This window comes from Mesoplodon densirostris, chromosome 10 (genome assembly GCF_025265405.1).
Source record: "Mesoplodon densirostris isolate mMesDen1 chromosome 10, mMesDen1 primary haplotype, whole genome shotgun sequence".
Taxonomy (NCBI): Eukaryota; Metazoa; Chordata; class Mammalia; order Artiodactyla; family Ziphiidae; genus Mesoplodon; species Mesoplodon densirostris.
This window is the reverse complement of record NC_082670.1, coordinates 63,776,749-63,793,782: the sequence shown is the minus strand read 5'-3', so window position 1 is coordinate 63,793,782 and position 17,034 is coordinate 63,776,749. Positions and strand designations below refer to the sequence as shown.

The window sequence follows — 17,034 nt, the reverse complement described above, 5'->3', positions numbered from 1 at the left end:
TCCCCAACCAAATTTTACATTTTCTTGCAGATGGGGAAAAATCTCATTCTTTTGTCATACACTGGTGAGGTACCCAGCGGATGCCTGTCCCAGGAGGGAGATGGAGTTCAGCCACATGTTCCTGCCTAGGAGAGCTCTCTCCTTGGTTCCTCTTCCCTTTTTCCACCTCTGCCCCTCCCCCGGTGTGTCCACCGGACACACATCCCAGATGCTCCAGTGTTGGGAACACCCAGCACCAGATCTTCACCTTGGCAGAACTCTGCCTGACCGGGGCTCTGGCATGTTTGCTTATTTATTCATGAATACAAAGCTGCAGATGGGGGAAACATTGATTGACTTTATCCCTTTCAAAGAGGAGAGCTGAGATTCAAGGTGGGGCGGGGGCGACAACTCCTGACTTCCAGGAACACCTGATTTTGCCAGGAGCTTCAGTGAGAAATTAGGGAAACAACGTAGGTAAAGGTGAAGGTGGGCCCCTCGGGCTGTCATCAGAGGGCTGGCATTGGGGGGTGTCTGGGGCAACATTACTTTTTAAAATTTACATGACCAGTGAGAGGGCAGTCAAGCTTGCTGTGGAGAAGGAATTTCTGTGGGCTAGAGAGGCTTCCTGCCAACTGGATCCTAGGCTCACTTCTTCCTCTTATCCTGCAGGCTGCTGCTCCTCTCCTCAGGCACCCTTTTTCCCACCTGAGGTTGTGTTTCCTCAAGGCCCCCAGCTGCCCTTGAGGCAGCTCCCTGACCTTTTTCAAAGTCACACACACCCCCCTCTCCTTTTTGGATTCTTCTTATTACCAGAAACTGCACAACACGGAAACTCTGCTGATTAGAAATCTGGTGTTAATTATTGCTAGTCTTCTTCCAAGTGTGAATGGAGCTAAATGGGTCTGCATTCAGACCTTCCTCCCCCAGAATCTCTTGGTAGATGGTCCAAGTGTTTCTCAAGACACATGGTCTCAGAGGCTGAGTGTGCTACTGGAATTTCCCAACTCTGTGGTTTTATTTGTTCGAGACAAAAGACTCAGCCTCTGTTCTAAGGTTGGAGGAAAAATAGATGTGTATAAATTTCTTTCTTTCTTAAGGGATTTTCAAGGGTAGTTTTGATTTAGACTTCATTTTTGCCTAATTTGCTCTATTAGAATCTAACTCTCCCGTCAGTTGGAACCCCATCGCACTGCAATTTTTATGCTTGCCTTTGTGTTTGTGTTGACAGCTGCATTGGTCCAAGTGATCTGGTGCTGAGGAGTAAACCATTTGGAAACCTTGTATGTCTGAAACTGCTCTTATTTTACCCTCACAGTGGGATTGATAGTTTGGCTGAGTATAAAATTCTAAGGCAGAATATAAAATTCTAAGCCAGAAATCATTTTCTGTCAGATTTTGAAGGATTTGCTCAATTGTGCTCTAGCCTTCCATGTCGCAGCAATGAGGCCAAAGCCTTTCTTATTCTTGATTACTTTGTATAAAACCTGTTTCCGTTTTTTTCTTTCTCTCTGGAAACTTGTAGTGTATTTCCCCCGGTGTTCTGAAATTTCACAATGATGATGTGTCTTGGTTTGTCTTCACCTGGGTTCCCAGTAGCTGAGCCTGAGGCAGAAGGTTTGTGTGCTATTGTTTTGTTGGAGAGTGAGTGCAAGCTCAAGGAACACACAGAGACGCAGAGAGAGATGTTAAGAGGATCCATTTTTAAGCTGGCTGCTGCTAAGTGTAATTGACTGCAGGATCTTACAGCCCTACCAAGACGCTGCACAAATTGAATTCAGGACCACTTGAATTTATCCACTGGGTTCATTCTCCCAGTGATCAAAGGTTTGCTCCACTCGACCTGAATTTCGCTGTGCTTCCAGGTTGTGTACTTGTGGTTGCCACCCACCTGCTAGTCATGGGGGCCAGGGGAGGGGCAGGTGAGAGGCATAGCAACTGTGGCTAGGCTGTCAGGATGTGCCTATTGGTGGCTTAAAGAGCCTCAAGTAGCCACTGCTGTGGAAGCTTTGGCTTTTAATGGCTGCAGCAACAAACTGGCTCCATGACTATGGGGACGAGCCAGGCCATCACTAGGGCTGATCCATCAAAATGCAAATGTGTGTGTATGGTGGTAGGATGCAAATAATTGTGTTCGCTACAACTTGAGTCTTCTTTTCAGCCATTTTCTTGGCTACTTGCGGGGGGGGACCTGCAATATTTCAATGTTCAGTGTGTAAATGCTTTCTTAAAACTTCTCTTTTCTACTATAGGGCGGTATAGATCCCTGCCCTCAGTTGTGACAGATGCTCGCCAGTATACAGATTCCCTGGCTTTCTCTCTCCAAGTCCTTAGCCAGGTGTAGGGGTGCATTATCTGGCCAAGCAGCATGGAACAAGGGATCTGGGTGGGGCTAGCTTCTTCTTAAGTAGACTTTCAAGCAACCCTCTTGTTTTTGACTCAGCTTCACCCCCACCTCTGGAGGTACTTGGTGGCACCAGTTCTGGACATGTTGGAGTGGCTTCTGCAGGGTAAATCATGGTGAGTCTTACCCTTCTGCCTTCCTGTTTAGAATTCAGCCTTCGTGGTCTGCTAAGCCCATTGCCATTCACTCACCTATTTTCTAGCGTCCTGAATTTTGCTTCCATTGCATCCTGCCCAGTTCTCTTTATCCTTGTGGGTTTATCCCTTTAAAATAAGAGCCCTTTACTGTCATTTTTATGAGATTTCAGGAGGGCAGAGAGGAATGGCATGTATTTATTTCATCCACCATTTTTAGATGAACAACAGCATTGCTTTTTCTAAATTGAATTGTTTGGCTCCAGTCGAGCCCTCACCTAGGTAACCCAATATCAGACAGAAAGCCTAGCTTAATTCACCTCTAGAAGCCTTGGCTTTTGAAAACAAAGGCTTTTTATTCTCTCTTGGGGCAGGATGAGGCCGGCTTTCCAGGTTTGCTTGCTTGCTTGCAGAAGGGTGGCAGGGAGGGAAACAACTCTTGTTCTTTGAGGCTTCTGTAATAGCAGGGACAGAATTCTAGTTAATACACTGATGGAGTCAGCCAGACCCAGGTTTGAATCCCACCTCTGCCACTTAGCTATGAGGCTGTGAAGACGAGACGCGAGCTCCCTGTGCCTCAGTTTCCTCAATGCCTGATGTGAACAGTGATGCCTTCCCTAGAGGGAGGTTGCAGGCAGTAAATGAGCTGTTGTGAGTCAAGTACCTGGCATGGAGCCTGGCACAGGAGGTGCTCCACAATGCTGGCTACAGCCGACGTCATGGAGTTTCCTGGAGGGAGGACCTCCGTGCCTCCAAGCCGGTTCCATCTGTGCCCCTAGACATGGCTGCCCAGTTCCTCCCTAGTCCTTTTGAGCCCCAGGCCTCCTGCTGGAAGGAGCTCTATGCCCCATGGTTGTCGGGAAATGCCCCATGAGCCCTCCCACAGGAGAGTCCCTTTATTTCCCCTTCAGCCCACAGACTGCCCATCTGATAAACTTGCTCAGATTCCAAGGGTAGCTTTGTTTTAACCCTCCCAAGGGCTAATCTTCAAGGCATTTCAAGGCTGAGCCCTGCTCTCCTGCTGGCAAGCTTCTCTCCAAGAGTATTTAACCCTCTCTGGGGCTCCACAGTCGATGTCCAGAAGTTTGGGGCACTGGGCTTGCCAAGCCGGAGTCAGTGGCTGCTCTTTTGGTCACTTGAGCAAATGGTGGCTCTGAGGATATATCTTAGCATCAGTTCCTGAGACTTCCCAATGCGGCTTCCTCTCAACCATGACTTACCAGTCCTCAGAGTGCTGTGACTTAACCGTTACCAGCTGTTCACAGTTGGAGAGAGTGAGGCACAGGATAGTAATCTAAAGAAGGTACTGGAGTCGCAAAGTTCTGCAGGGATTTAATAATCCTGGGATTAAATAATAGTGCTGAGTAATCACGATAAAAATATATGCAGTGCCCTGTTCTTAGCACTTTATTAAAATTAATTGAATCTTCCTCACAATTCTTTGAGGTTGGTACCATTATCATACCCATTTTCCAGGTGAGGAAACTGATGTTATATGACATGCTCAGTAGTGGTGGAGCTGGGGTATGGACCTAGAGAGTCTAGCTCATGTGTGTCCCCTAGGGTGTCCTTTAGGATTCTGCCTTTCTGAAGTGGATGTTTGGTAAGTGTTTATTGAAAGATAATGAAGCCCATCATCTCCCGTGTCTCGGCTGGTATCAGGTTCCCAGCTCGTGTAATGAGGAGACAGACGTAGGAATTTCTCAGGTCTTCTAAGGCCTTTTGCTGGCACTGGCTCCCCCATGTCAGCTGGGAGCATCAGAAATGCTTCTGAGAGAAAAACAAATACCGTATGCTAACACATATATATGGAATCTAAAAACAAAAATGGTTCTGATGAACCTAGGGAGGGCAGGAATAAAGATGCAGATGTAGAGGATGGACTTGAGGACACGGGGAAGGGGAAGGGTAAGCTGGGACGAAGTGCGAGAGTGGCATGGACATATATACACTACCCAATGTAAAATAGATAGCTAGTGGGAAGCAGCTGCGTAGCACAGGGAGATCAGCTCAGTGCTTTGTGACCACCTAGAGGGGTGGGATAGGGAGGGTGGGAGGGAGATGCAAGAGGGAGGGGATATGGGGATATATGTACATGTATAGCTGATTCACTTTGTTATACAGCAGCAACTAACACAACATTGTAAAACAATTATACTCCAATAAAGATGTTAAAAAAAAAAAAAGAAAATGCTTCTGGATGAGCACCCAAGGGCCTTAGCTAATCCTTCCCTCGTGTGTTCCCAAATCCCCAGGCCTGGCTCCTGTGTGCAGGAAAGCACTTGGTCTCTGGAGGCTGAAGACCTCTTCTATTTAGTTGGTGTGCCACCTTGCGCAAATGGTTAGGTCTCTCTGAGCCTCAATTCCTTCATCTGTAAAATGGGCATGGTGAGAATTCCTTCTTCCCTTCCAGGGTTGTTGTGAGAATGTCTGGAAACAACATCCTTCTAGCCATATAGTGAAAAACACTAAACAGATGTGAGATGTTATCTGACTGTGGTGGAGTCCTCAGGGAGTGGCACCCAGCTCTGCTCCCTGGCTTTCTGTACTCTGCCATCTGCACCCCTTCAACCTGAGGAAGATAGATGCCCTGGATGTAGGCAAGGTCAGTTTCGTGGGGGGCTTTGGGGTGGCCAAAACAGGTTTGGGGCAAATGATTGTATCATTCACATTTTTACAATGAGACAGTGAGTTGCTCAAGGGCAGAGCCAAGCCTTCCTCATGCTCGTGTCCCTGTTTCCTGACCCAGTGCCTGCCTTATTGGGATACGCAGTATAAAAGGGTAAGATTGTGATGTAGCAGAATTTGGGGAGCAACACTTTTCCTTGCCTCAGCCCTGCACCGTCCCTTTGGAGAAAGTTGCCTGCCTCCTGCCCTAGGTACCTTGAATCCCCACACTTGTGCCCTGAGGGTCTCAGAAGTGCCTGACATCACATGGCTCTCCCAGTGTCCTCCACTTCATGGTGCTCTAGCCACGTGTTGGTTTCCAGGCAGTTGTAGATAACAGCTCAGTTGCTACTGACAGAAACCACTACAGTGAACGATGGAGACTGAAAAGGCAAACCCACGCTCAGGTGTTACCCAGCCAGAGCCTCCCTCCTGACGGGCGGTGTCCTCCAGTAGAGCTCTAATGCTTGCAAGGGCCACTTCCTAGGCTTTCTTTTTTTAATTTTTTATAAATTTATTTATTTATTTATTTATTTTTGGCTGCGTTGGGTCTTCATTGCTGCGCACAGGCTTTCTCTAGTTGCAGCAAGTGGGGGCTACTCTTCATTGCAGTGCGGGAGCTTCTCACTGCAATGGGTTTTCATGCAGAGCACGGGCTCTAGGTGTGCGGGCTTCAGTAGTTGTGGCGCACGGGCTCAATAGTTGTGGCTTGCGGGCTCTAGAGCGCAGGCTCAGTAGTTGTGGCACATGGGCTTAGTTGCTCCACGCCATGTGGGATCTTCCCGTACCAGGGCTCAAACCCGTGTCCCCTGCATTGGCAGGTGGATTCTTAACCACTGCGCCACCAGGGAAGTCCCCTAGGCTTTCTTAAATCCCCAAATCTGAAAACACCTCACAGCCCCTTATGTCCTAACTAAAATGCAGCCAAGTGGGTGGAAAGAGTTGACATTTCAATTTCTATTAAAGTTCTTGAAAAATAATTTTTATTTTGGCTGAAGCCTTTGCTGAAACAATTTCTTGAATTGCTTTTCGTATTTTCATAAGGGTGTGGTGAATTCACTTGGATCATAGATGTCTGCTATCTCGAAATGTAACATTCTTCTCTTGTTTTTAGAGCTTGTATTTTCTGGGGCTCTCCCCGCTGTTTCTTTTCTTTCCCCGGAATGAGAACCATCACTTTCTGAGATTTCATTTGGTCTTCCTTTCTACCTCTAGCACTAGCTATTGCCATTGTTCAACCAGGAAGTTTCCATCACATCACAGGGTTACTATGTGCCTGAAGTTATGCTGTGGAAGCTAAGCGGCAGAACCTGGGCAGAGAGCCATGGACTCATTTGCTTGGGGTGAGTGAGATTCAGATCTGAGCCTTAGGAGAGCTTCAATTTATCCCCCATCATGAACCTTTAGCCCCCGTCTCTGCCATAAATCCCCCAAGGCCGAATACCTGTAGTGCCTTTATGTGTTCAAAATGCTTTATTTCAGGTGTGCCAAGGAGAGCATTTACTTGGGCAGATTAAGTAAAGGTGAAGAGGTAATGAAAAGAGATTTTCATTTTTTTTTTTTAATTGAGGTATAGTTGTTTACACTGTTGTGTTAGTTTCAGGTGTACAGCAAAGTGATTCAGTTATATATATATATGTATCTGTATATATATTCTTTTTCAGATTCTTTTCTGTTATAGGTTATTACAAGATATTGAATATAGTTTCTCATTGTTTATCTATTTTAAATGTAGTAGTGTTATCTGTTAATCCCAAACTCCTAATTTATTCCTCCTCCCACCCCTTCCCCCTTTGGTAACCGTAAGTTTGTTTTCTATGTCTATGAGTCTATTTCTGTTTTGTAAATCAGTTCATTTGTATCATTTTTTTAGATTCCACATATAAGTGATATCATAGGATATTTGTCTTTCTCTGTCTGACTTACTTCACTTAGTATGATCATCTCTAGGTCCATCCGTGTTGCTGCAAATGGCATTATTTCCTTCTTTTCTATGGCTGAGTAATATTCCACTGTATATAAGTACCACATCTTCTTTATCCATTCCTCTGTCAATGGACATTTAGGTTGCTTCCATGTCTTACCTATTGTAAATAGTGCTGCAATGAACATTGGGGTGCATGTATCTTTCTGAGTTACAGTTTTCTCCGGATATATGCCCAGGAGTGGGATTGCAGGATCATATGGTAGCTTTGTTTTTAGTCTTTTAAGGAACCTCCATATTGTTCTACATAGTGGCTGTACCAATTTACATTCCCACCAACGGTGTAAGAGGGTTCCCTTTTCACCACACCCTCTCTAGCATCATTTGTTTGTAGACATTTTGATGATGGCCATTCTGATCGGTGTGAGTTTTGATCTGCATTTCTCTAATACTAATTAGTGATGTTGAGCATTTTTTCATGTGCTTTTTATCCATCTGTATGTCTTCTTTGGAGAAATGTCTGTTTAGATCTTCTGCCCATTTTTTGGTTGGATTTTTTTTGTTTGTTTGATACTGAGCTGTAAGAGATGTTTGTATATTTTGGAGATTAATCCCTTGTCAGCTGCATCATATGTGAATATTTTCTCCTATTTTGTAGGTGTCTTTTCGTTTTATTTATGGTTTCCTTTGCTGTGCAAAAGTTTTTAAGTTTAATTACATCCCATTTGTTTATTTTTGTTTTTATTTCCATTACTCTAGGAGATGGATCCAAAAAGATATTGCTACAATTTGTGTCAAAGCATGTCCTGACTATGTTTTCCTCTAGGAGTTTTATAGTATCCAGTCTTACATTTAGATCTTTAATCCATTTTGAGTTTATGTTTGTGTGTAGTGTTAGAGAATGTTCTAATTTCATTATTTTACATGTAACTGTCCAGTTTTCCCAGCACCACTTATTGAAGAGACTGTCTTTTCTCCATTGTATATTCTTGCCTCCTTTGTCATAGATTAATTGACCATAGGTGCGTGGGTTTATCTCTGGGCTTTCTATCCTGTTCCATTGATCTATATTTCTGTTTTGGTGCCAGTACCATACTGTTTTGATTACTGTAGCTTTGTAGTATAGCCTGAAGTCAGGATCCTGTAAATCTTAATTTCTCTAGTTGTAAATTCATCATATTTACAGTACATACTTTGTGGAGTTTTGAGTGTGCTTAGGGCATGGTATATGTTTGGTAAGTGGCTGTCGTTCATAAGATCTGCTATAGTCACTTCTCAAGTCAGATATGTTCAATTTCCTGGCTACAGTCTTGAGAGTGCTTGAGCTGAAAGGAACTTGGGCACCATCTTCTTTTGGACGGAGCAGGAGACATAGAACCTGCGTGGTTTTGAGTCAAGCCCTAGATTTAATTTGAGGACAACAGATTATTAGAAACCCGCTTCTGATGTTACCTCTCAAGTATGCCCAGAGTTGAGTGGGTCAAATGGTGGCATTTTCTCACTGATATTCTTCTATTTAATAAAGTAGAGCATGAAACACAATAAGTTATTTTCATTTTGAAAGAAGAATAAATGTAGTCTGAAAACATTTTATTTTCCCTCAACTTGTCCCAGTGCAAAAAGGCTGTCACCTACCATTGATCTCACTCAAGCTTCATTTTACAGATGAACTGCCCAATCCCAAAGAGCTAAACCTTTGAGAGCAGGGCCCACCCCTGAGACCCAGTGCAGTCCTCTGGAATCAGGGCTGGAGCAGGGGCTGTGGGTAGCAGCCCCTTTCCAGAGTGACTCATTTATTAGGTCACTGGCTCTGGAACCAGATGGCCTGGGTTCATGTCATGACGCTGTCCTCTGTGAAGTTTGGGTCACCTCATTTCTCTATGCCTTGTTTTCCTTACCTGTAAAATGGGTTAGTAATCCTCATATCTACCTCGTAAGACTGGCATACAGATTAAATGAATTAATAGAAGTAAAGTTCTTCAAATAGTCTCGGGCTTATAGTGAACACTGAATAAATGTTAATTATCATTCCTTTGGGTTTCCCCTGCCTAGAGATTGGCCGGACCAGAAATTACAGGGGTAAAAGTTCCTTTCTTGTCTTGAAGTTGCTGATGTGGAAGGAAAATCACAAGTCTCCAACGGAGCTGAGCAAGGGGCCTGGCTGGGTGGTGGCTTAGGAGACAGGCAGCCTGGGGTTCTGCCCACAGTAGCACGAACAACTCTGGCCTCCCAGGACCCAGAGATCTGACTGGGAGAGGGACGCCTTGTGCCTGGAGGGTCCAACTGGCTGTGCCTGTCGCCTTTGCCCCCAGAGTCTTGCGCCAGCCCAGCTCCCCCTGCCTAGGGCCTGATTCTGGGTTCAGCCAAGGGAAGCAGACTTTGAGCAGGTCTAGCCTGCAGTGTTACTCACAGGACCAACATGTGGTTTTAATACAGCCCTCTGAAAATATGCTTATGTATTCCCTCTCACCCGAGCCATGGTTTTGTTATGAAAATTATTTAACTGGTCTTTAAAAAATGGAACAGAAATTCCAAATTGCAAAATCTCTGCCAGTCACCCAGAGTCTGAGTAGTGATGAATCAGTGATCAGCCAGTGGGGGCTGCTAAGTAGAGGGCAGAGGTCGGGGGATGGAACAGAAGGGGCTGTCACACCTTATTGATGACTCCAGAACTAGAGCCAAACTTGATGCTTCACACACACACACACACACACACACACACACACACACACACACACACACACACACACACACACACACACACACACACACGGCTTCCCTCTGCCCCTTCTCCCACCCAGGAAACTCCCACCAAGAAACCCTGTACAAGTGCTTTGTGATTCTGTCTGTCGTGATGGGGAGAGGGACATGCGATCTCTGTATTCTCCCCACCTTCCCTGCCCTGCATGTTATCCCACCTGCCAAGGCAGTTCAGTGGAGGACCAGGTTTTCGCTGTCTTTTTTTGACATCCGGGAGTTGAGAAGAGATGGCTTTGCCTCTGTCCCTGCCAGCTCGTTCCTGTGCAGCAGCCGGTGAAAGTCATATTTGATGAGCCTGGGATGTCAGAGTTTACAGCAGGGCGTTCTGGGAGGTAGTCTGGGGAAGGGAGGGCTGGTGTCCCAAAGTGAGGCCAAGTCCTGACTAATTTTCCCAAAGAGGAAGAGCATTCCTTTTCCTGTGGCCGTTTAGAAATCAGAAAAAGTCTCCTGCTGGTGGTTACAGTACTAACTGTAATCGAGTCCTTTCCTCTAAATGTTCTAGTTTCTCAAACTGTGTCTGTGCAAAGGCCACCAGTGTACGTCGGAATTTTTCCAAAAAGTTCTTCTCAAAAGACCGCTCTGGTTTTCATTTGACAGAAGACGTCCTCCATGCCATCTGCCCATCTCATGGGGGAAACTGATTCACGGGATGTGTTCGTGACCAGGTTGCACCATCATCGTCGTCAGAGCCTGTCATGCATCTGTAGTGACACCACTATGCCCTTATTAGTCAAGGGAAGGACACTACATGACTAAACTGCCTTACTGTTTTCTGACAAAGGGCACACACTGAGCCCAAAAGAAATCACCAAAGGATCTGTATTAGTTAGGGTTTGCTGTGATCATGCTGCATAGCAAACAGCCCCACAATCACAATGGTTTACAACAGTATACACCCTGATCTTGGTTCCAGGGCTGTGGGATGCTGGGCCCAGTAGGGGGTGGCTGGGTTAGGTCCAGGCTGGGGACTGGGTTCAGGTCTGCTCCAGGTGCCTTGCCTGGGACACGCTCCTGTCATGGTGGAGGACAAGTTTGCAAAGTGACAAACACCACACAAGCACATGTAAAGCCTCCAGTAGGACATGGCCTGTGTGTTGTCCACTTATATTCCATTGGCAAAAGCAAGTCACCCAACCGAGGTCAAAGACAGTGGGTGAGGAAGTGTATTCCATCTTCAGTGAAGCCATGGCAGGGTGAGGAGGAAGGAATAGTGAACAAATGATTCCATCAATGGGGACTTCCCTGGCGGTCCAGTGGTTAAGACTTCTCCTTCCAATGCAAGGGGTGCAGGTTCAGACCCTGGTCAGGGTGCCAAGATCCCACATGCCTCATGACCAAAACAAAAACCAGAAGCAGTATTGTAACAAGTTCAATAGAGACTTTAAAGAAATGGTCCACATGATTCCAAAAGTGACACTGTCTTTCACTTCATGTTTAAGAGCTGCCTGCACCCTGTATGGAGGGAGGTGATGATGGGGAGTTTGGTGGTGGCTTCTGTGTCCAGCCCAGCACAGCCCGCAGCTTCTCAGTGGACTGGGCTCTTTACTACTCTCCTGGGTCCCCTTCCTACAGTTGTTAGGGAAGCCAAAATCTCAGTCTTTTCCTTTTAGGCCTTGTGCATATGTCCTTCTTGGTTCCCACCCTTTCTCTCCTCAACTTCCCATATACTTTTTTAAAAAATTTATTTATTTTTGGCTGCATTGGGTCTTCGTTGCTGCGCGCGGGCTTTCTCTAGTTGCAGCGAGCAGGGGCTACTCTTTGTTGTGGTGCGCGGGCTTCTCATTGCGGTGGCTTCTCTTGTTGCAGAGCGTGGGCTCTAAGTGCACAGGCTTCAGTAGTTGTGGCACGCGGACTCAGTAGTTGTGGCTCGAGGGCTCTAGAGCCCAGGCTCAGTAGTTGTGGCACGTGGGCTTAGTTGCTCCATGGCATGTGGGATCTTCCCAGACCAGGGCTCGAACCCGTGTCCCCTGCATTGGCAGGCAGATTCTTAACCACTGTGACACCAGGGAAGCCCTCCCATATACTTTTAAACCAAGTGATTCCTTCCTGTTCCATCCTGGATTATCTTTGGATGGAGCCTCTGCAGGGCAAGACCCTTCTCTCTGCCCAGGTGGCCTCCTCCTAATTTATGCTTGTGGTTTTATGATGAAAGAGTTTCTCTTTCTGTCTCTGCCTTGAGCTGTACTCCCAAATGTCCCCATTGCAATATGCCAAAACCCAGGAAGGGGTGGTGGTGGAAATTTTTCAGATCCCAGAAAAATGGAGGGGGTTCGGAAAGTGGGGACAGAAACCCTGATCCTACCATGTAAATGTACCAAACTATGTAGTGGGTCCTTTCTATATTTTGACTCATTTTTTTCTCATGCCAGTCTTTGGAGGGAGGAATTATCTCATTCTCGCCCATTTCATAACTGAGGAAATGGGGCAGAGTGGTTGTGTATCTCACGCATTGTAACTCAACCCAGAAGGGCACAAGCTAATCTAGAACTCAAATGTGTCTTTCCCAACGTTTTTCTGGCTACTCTGTTTTTCACCCCGCTTCCTCTGCAGCTGGGAGTGGATGTGACTACTGGTCCAGTGGGCATCTTCTCTGAGAAGTTAAGGGGGGAAGTCTTGGTGAAAGGGTGGGAGGTGAGATTTGAGGAGGGAGGAGAAGCAGGGCAACTGTAGAACCAGACACCATTCTCCTTTCCCTACTGCTACCAGCGTCGCAAGAGACCGTGCGTGTGTTTCGGATGGGAGAATTGGGGGCGGGTTCCACTGGCCAGTGTGTAGCAGTGGGGTCAGTTGGGTACCACTTTCTAGTACATCATGCATCATTCCCTTTACTACTTTCTCTAAAGTGCTCTTTATTATTCAGCTGAATGTTTCTCTTCAGAGGATGTTTTTATAGTTTAATCAAAGCAGCTTTTCTTTTCCCAAAAGCTTTGCTTGTGTGGCCCTACAGGGACATCTGCTCACGGCCGTTTTGAACCTTTCTCTCTGCACAACTGCACAATTGCCAACTTTCCTCAGGTTGTCTGAAGCCAAGTGAGGCCTAGAGAAGGATCAAAACAGTCTGTCTTCTTGAAACATTTTTAAAGGATGATTTATTTTTCCCTATTGGTATCCAGAACTTTGAGAATCCAGATTATGAATCCAACTTGAAACATAGTTTTCTTTTTATTGTAGAAGGAAAAAACAAAACCAAACAGACTTCTTTGTCCATGGCCATTTCTACTTTTAGTTTTAATTAAAATACTGGTATACTTGTCAGCTGTGTGACTCTGGGCAAATTAGCACTCTGGACCTTTCAGTTTTCTCTTCTGTAAAATAGGAAATGGAATAATTCCCTGATGCAGGGGACATGGGTTCGTGGCCCGGTCCGGGAAGATCCCACATGCTGCGGAGCGGCTAGACCCGTGAGCCATGGCCGCTGAGCCTGTGCTCTGCAACGGGAGAGGCCACAACAGTGAGAGGCCCACGTACTGCAAAAAAAAAAAAAAAAAAAAAAAAAAGGGAGGAAAAAGAAAGAATTCTTAGGGCTCCTAGGCAGGATAAAAAGCCAGTCTAATCTTAGATTTCTCCACAGCATCATTTGATGTTAGAAAACTGTGGAGCAGAACCTACAAGCTATTCCAAGAAAGAAACTGTGAGCAGTATTTTATATCTTGCCAAACTTTCTTTCAGGTATGAATGCTATAGAAAAATAGTTTTGAACATGCAAGAACCCAGAGACTATTATACTCATGAGTACTTCTTGAGAAAATTATGGAGTTTTAACTTCAGTCAACCAAGAAATAATGGAAAACTAGGGCAAAAGGGGACAGGCGTATGCAAAGAATATATTTAACTGAAGAACTAAGACCGAACAAATGTGAGTATTGGAGTAATAGAGTAGAAGGGACATATTTTATATCCTAACAATATAGAAATGACACAAATAGAAAACTTTGGAAGGTGAATGAGGGAAAAGTGGGAGAAAGAATAAACATGCTGTTTGTGAATAATAGCTGGGGACCAAAGAATATTATTTAAAGCTGACAAAATATAGTAGAAATGTAAGCATTTTTAATTGTACAACGGCAAACATTAAAAAAGATAATACTAGTGATTAAAATCGAATAGCAAAAGAATGGTAGGGAATGGGGGAAAAGGAAATAATTTTATGATTGTTCTTACTAGGGTTTAAGAGCTACTGTTTAGAGAACTAGACATTTAAGGGCATATAATCATAAAGGTAATCATTAGGATCCAAATAAAAATTTCCTAAATGTTATAAGAAATATACACCACACACAAAGTAAACATAACTGAAGACATAGTGAAAGACTTCAAAAATTATAAATACAAAAAATATACCATAAAATATTATGACAGAACAAAGACTAAACGTGTATGGAATCTTAAGTAATGGAAACAGGCTAAATCCACCCAGTGAAAGGACAGAGAGCTGGGCCAGGTCAGGACTGGAACCAGAAGCTTCAGGAAGCTGGGCAGGTGCTCCCTCCTGTTTGGGTTTCTGGTTTGCAGCTGTTTCTTCTCTCTCCCTGCAGACTGGCTCTCAATAGCATATGGCCACTGCTGTCATCGTTAGCTGAGCAGCCATGTGCCCCTGAGCTCAAGTTCACGAGCAGAGCAAGCCAACCTTGCTGACTTGTCACAAGCCTTTGTTCCTGGGGCAAGGTTGGGGCTGAGGAGTGATTTGGCCCAGTGTAGATCAGGGTCCAGGATGGCCCCATCAGCTTTGGTCAGGGGTCAGGGTGCCTGGACGGATGTAGCTGCTAGGGTGTTGTAGGGGATGGAGATGGCGCCTCAGGCTCACAGTTAGGGGGGCTCCAAAATACAGTGGCTTAAACAGCTCTTGCCGCTTCTGCTCCCATGGGGTCACACAAGCTCCCAAGTTCCTTCCTTCTGGTGGCTCCACGGTGCCCAAGCATCAGAATCACCCTGAGAACTTGTTAAAACACAGGTTGCCGCGCCCCTGTTTCTGATCTAGTGGTTCGCAGGGGTAGGACCTGCGAATTTGCATTTCCAACAAGTTTCCGGGTGATGCTTATGCTGCTGGTGCAGAGATCACGTGCTGAAAACTCACTGCCCCAGGGTGTGTCCTTGCCAAGACGTGTGGAGCTGGCACTGCCACACCTATGTGCCCAGAGAGGGGAAAGCCGGGGCAGCCAACCTCCTTTTGGCTGCTTTGGGCCATAGGCAAGGACTTAGTCCCAGGGTCACACTTGGCTGCTAGGGAGGCCGGGCAAGGTCATCTATAGCTGGGCGGCCGTGTGCCCCAGAAAAGGGAAGAGCGTGTTTGTGGGAGATGACTGCAGGTCCGCAGAGTGGGATCGTGGAGATGAAACGACAGGGGCCCGCACTTAGTGGTGGGGGATGATGGGGAAAGGCTGTTAGTGTGTTTGCTGACTGGAGTCATAATGGCAGTTTATTCAGAGAGGAGAAGCCTAATCTGCCTGCAGGCATCGGCCAGGGCTGTCCTGGAGACGAAGCAGGATGAGCTTTGAAGCAGGAGCACAGTTGGCTCCCACGCCTCTCTCGAGGACCGCTAGGTGGTACCCCGCCTGGCTCTGCTCTTTTCCCTCTTCGTTCACCCAAGATGTTCCTTCATCCACCGTCCTGTTGCTTTGTGGGTTAGGGCTGATGTTTTCGCAAGTCTTAAGCTTTCTTTTTCTACCCCATCCCCCAGGCATCTTGGCTCTGGAGAAAGCTGCGTGGCAAGAGGCGGTTGGTGATGGCATTCTGCCTCTTAATGGCTCTGTCTGTGGTGGCTGTCACCCGCTTCCCTCCACAGTACCCAGCCGCCAGCCCACACCCTGGTCCCGTGGAGCCCCAGCAGGTAACTGCTGCCCCTGTCCCCCAGAGCAGACAGGCTCTGAGCTCCAGCTGGAGGCAGCGGGCAAGAAACCTGAGGTTCCGGAGAGGCTGGGCCTTGCCTGGGAGCTCCATCCTGGTGTGTGCTGAGGAGCAAGGCCACGGAGGGAGCGTGGACAGCAGCAGGCAGTCCCCAGGCGTGGACAGCAGGCGTCCAGGGAGGGTTAAGAGGGGCATTACTTTGGCACCTCCAGGAGATTTGAGACTCAGTACCCGGCATCTGGTGCTCCTGAGAGAGGATGAGGTCAGGGGTCCAGGAGCCAAAGACCTGGACCTCCCCTGGCACAGTGGTCCCCTCTGGGAGGCACAGAGAGAGACAGGCACCCCAGATGGCCCCCTCGCAGGGCACAACATGGCAGCATTACAGACTTGGAGAACTGCTGGACCGACCCTCTGGCCTCATTCAGCAGAAGGCGGGGATCTGCCAGGAGTGAGGAACAGAGCCTTGACTGGTGGACGACAAGCAGGGGGTCCCTCCCCGGCCACGGTGTCTCATCAGTGGCCTGGCTCTGTTGGGGAGCTGCAAGGATCTGTGTGGTGTGACGCTGAGACCCCCAGGCCGTCGAGTGGCTTGAGAACCAGTGAACAGGTGCCCCCGTGGTTCACAGAGCAGGATGTGCAGACCCTCCAGCTGCTGGCGCAGGGGCAGGTGGTGGGCAAAGCCAGGGTCCCTGGCCACGGGCAGGTGCTGCAGGTTGGCTTCTCCGCCAAGGGTGCCCTTCAGGACCTGTCTCTGGGGCTCAGCCACCTCTGCTCCCAGGGGCTCTGTGGCCTGATCAAGAGGCCTGGGGACCTGTCTGAGGTCCTGTCCTTCCACGTGGACCGTGTGCTGGGGCTGCGCCGGAGCCTACCTGCCGTGGCCAGGCGCTTCCACAGCCCCCTGCTGCCCTACCGCTACACGGACGGTGGCGCAAGGCCCGTCATCTGGTGGGCACCCGACGTGCAGCACCTGGGTGACCCAGATGACGACCAGAACTCGCTGGCCTTGGGCTGGCTGCAGTACCAGGCCCTGTTGGCACGTGACTGCAGTCAGCTGGGCCAGGCCCCATGCCTGGGCATCCACCGCGCCGAGTGGGCACGCCTGGCACTCTTCGACTTCCTGCTGCAGGTAAGTGGGTCCAGGTGGGGCGGGGGTGGGGAGCAGTGGAGGTAGGGAATTTGAGGTGAATTGAGACGCCTTAATTGTCCACCTGAGGATGGATGGTGACTTTCCCCCTAGTCCTTGTCTTCTGATCACTAAGCACCCGTTTTTGTTATTTTTCTGCCTCTGAGTTCATTCATCCAGTGGTGTGCTGGAATGAGCT

General features: G+C 47.4%; 1 protein-coding gene across 1 annotated transcript in view; it reads left to right on the top strand.

Annotated features, from left to right (window-relative positions):
* The window catches only part of GASK1A (golgi associated kinase 1A), a 38,179-nt gene that overhangs the window by 1,744 nt on the left and 19,401 nt on the right, over positions 1 to 17,034 (top strand). Inside the window, exon 2 of the mRNA XM_060111471.1 lies at positions 15,546 to 16,838. Coding sequence (XP_059967454.1) covers positions 15,546 to 16,838 — 1,293 coding nt within the window. The remainder of the gene's footprint in view (positions 1 to 15,545; positions 16,839 to 17,034) is intronic.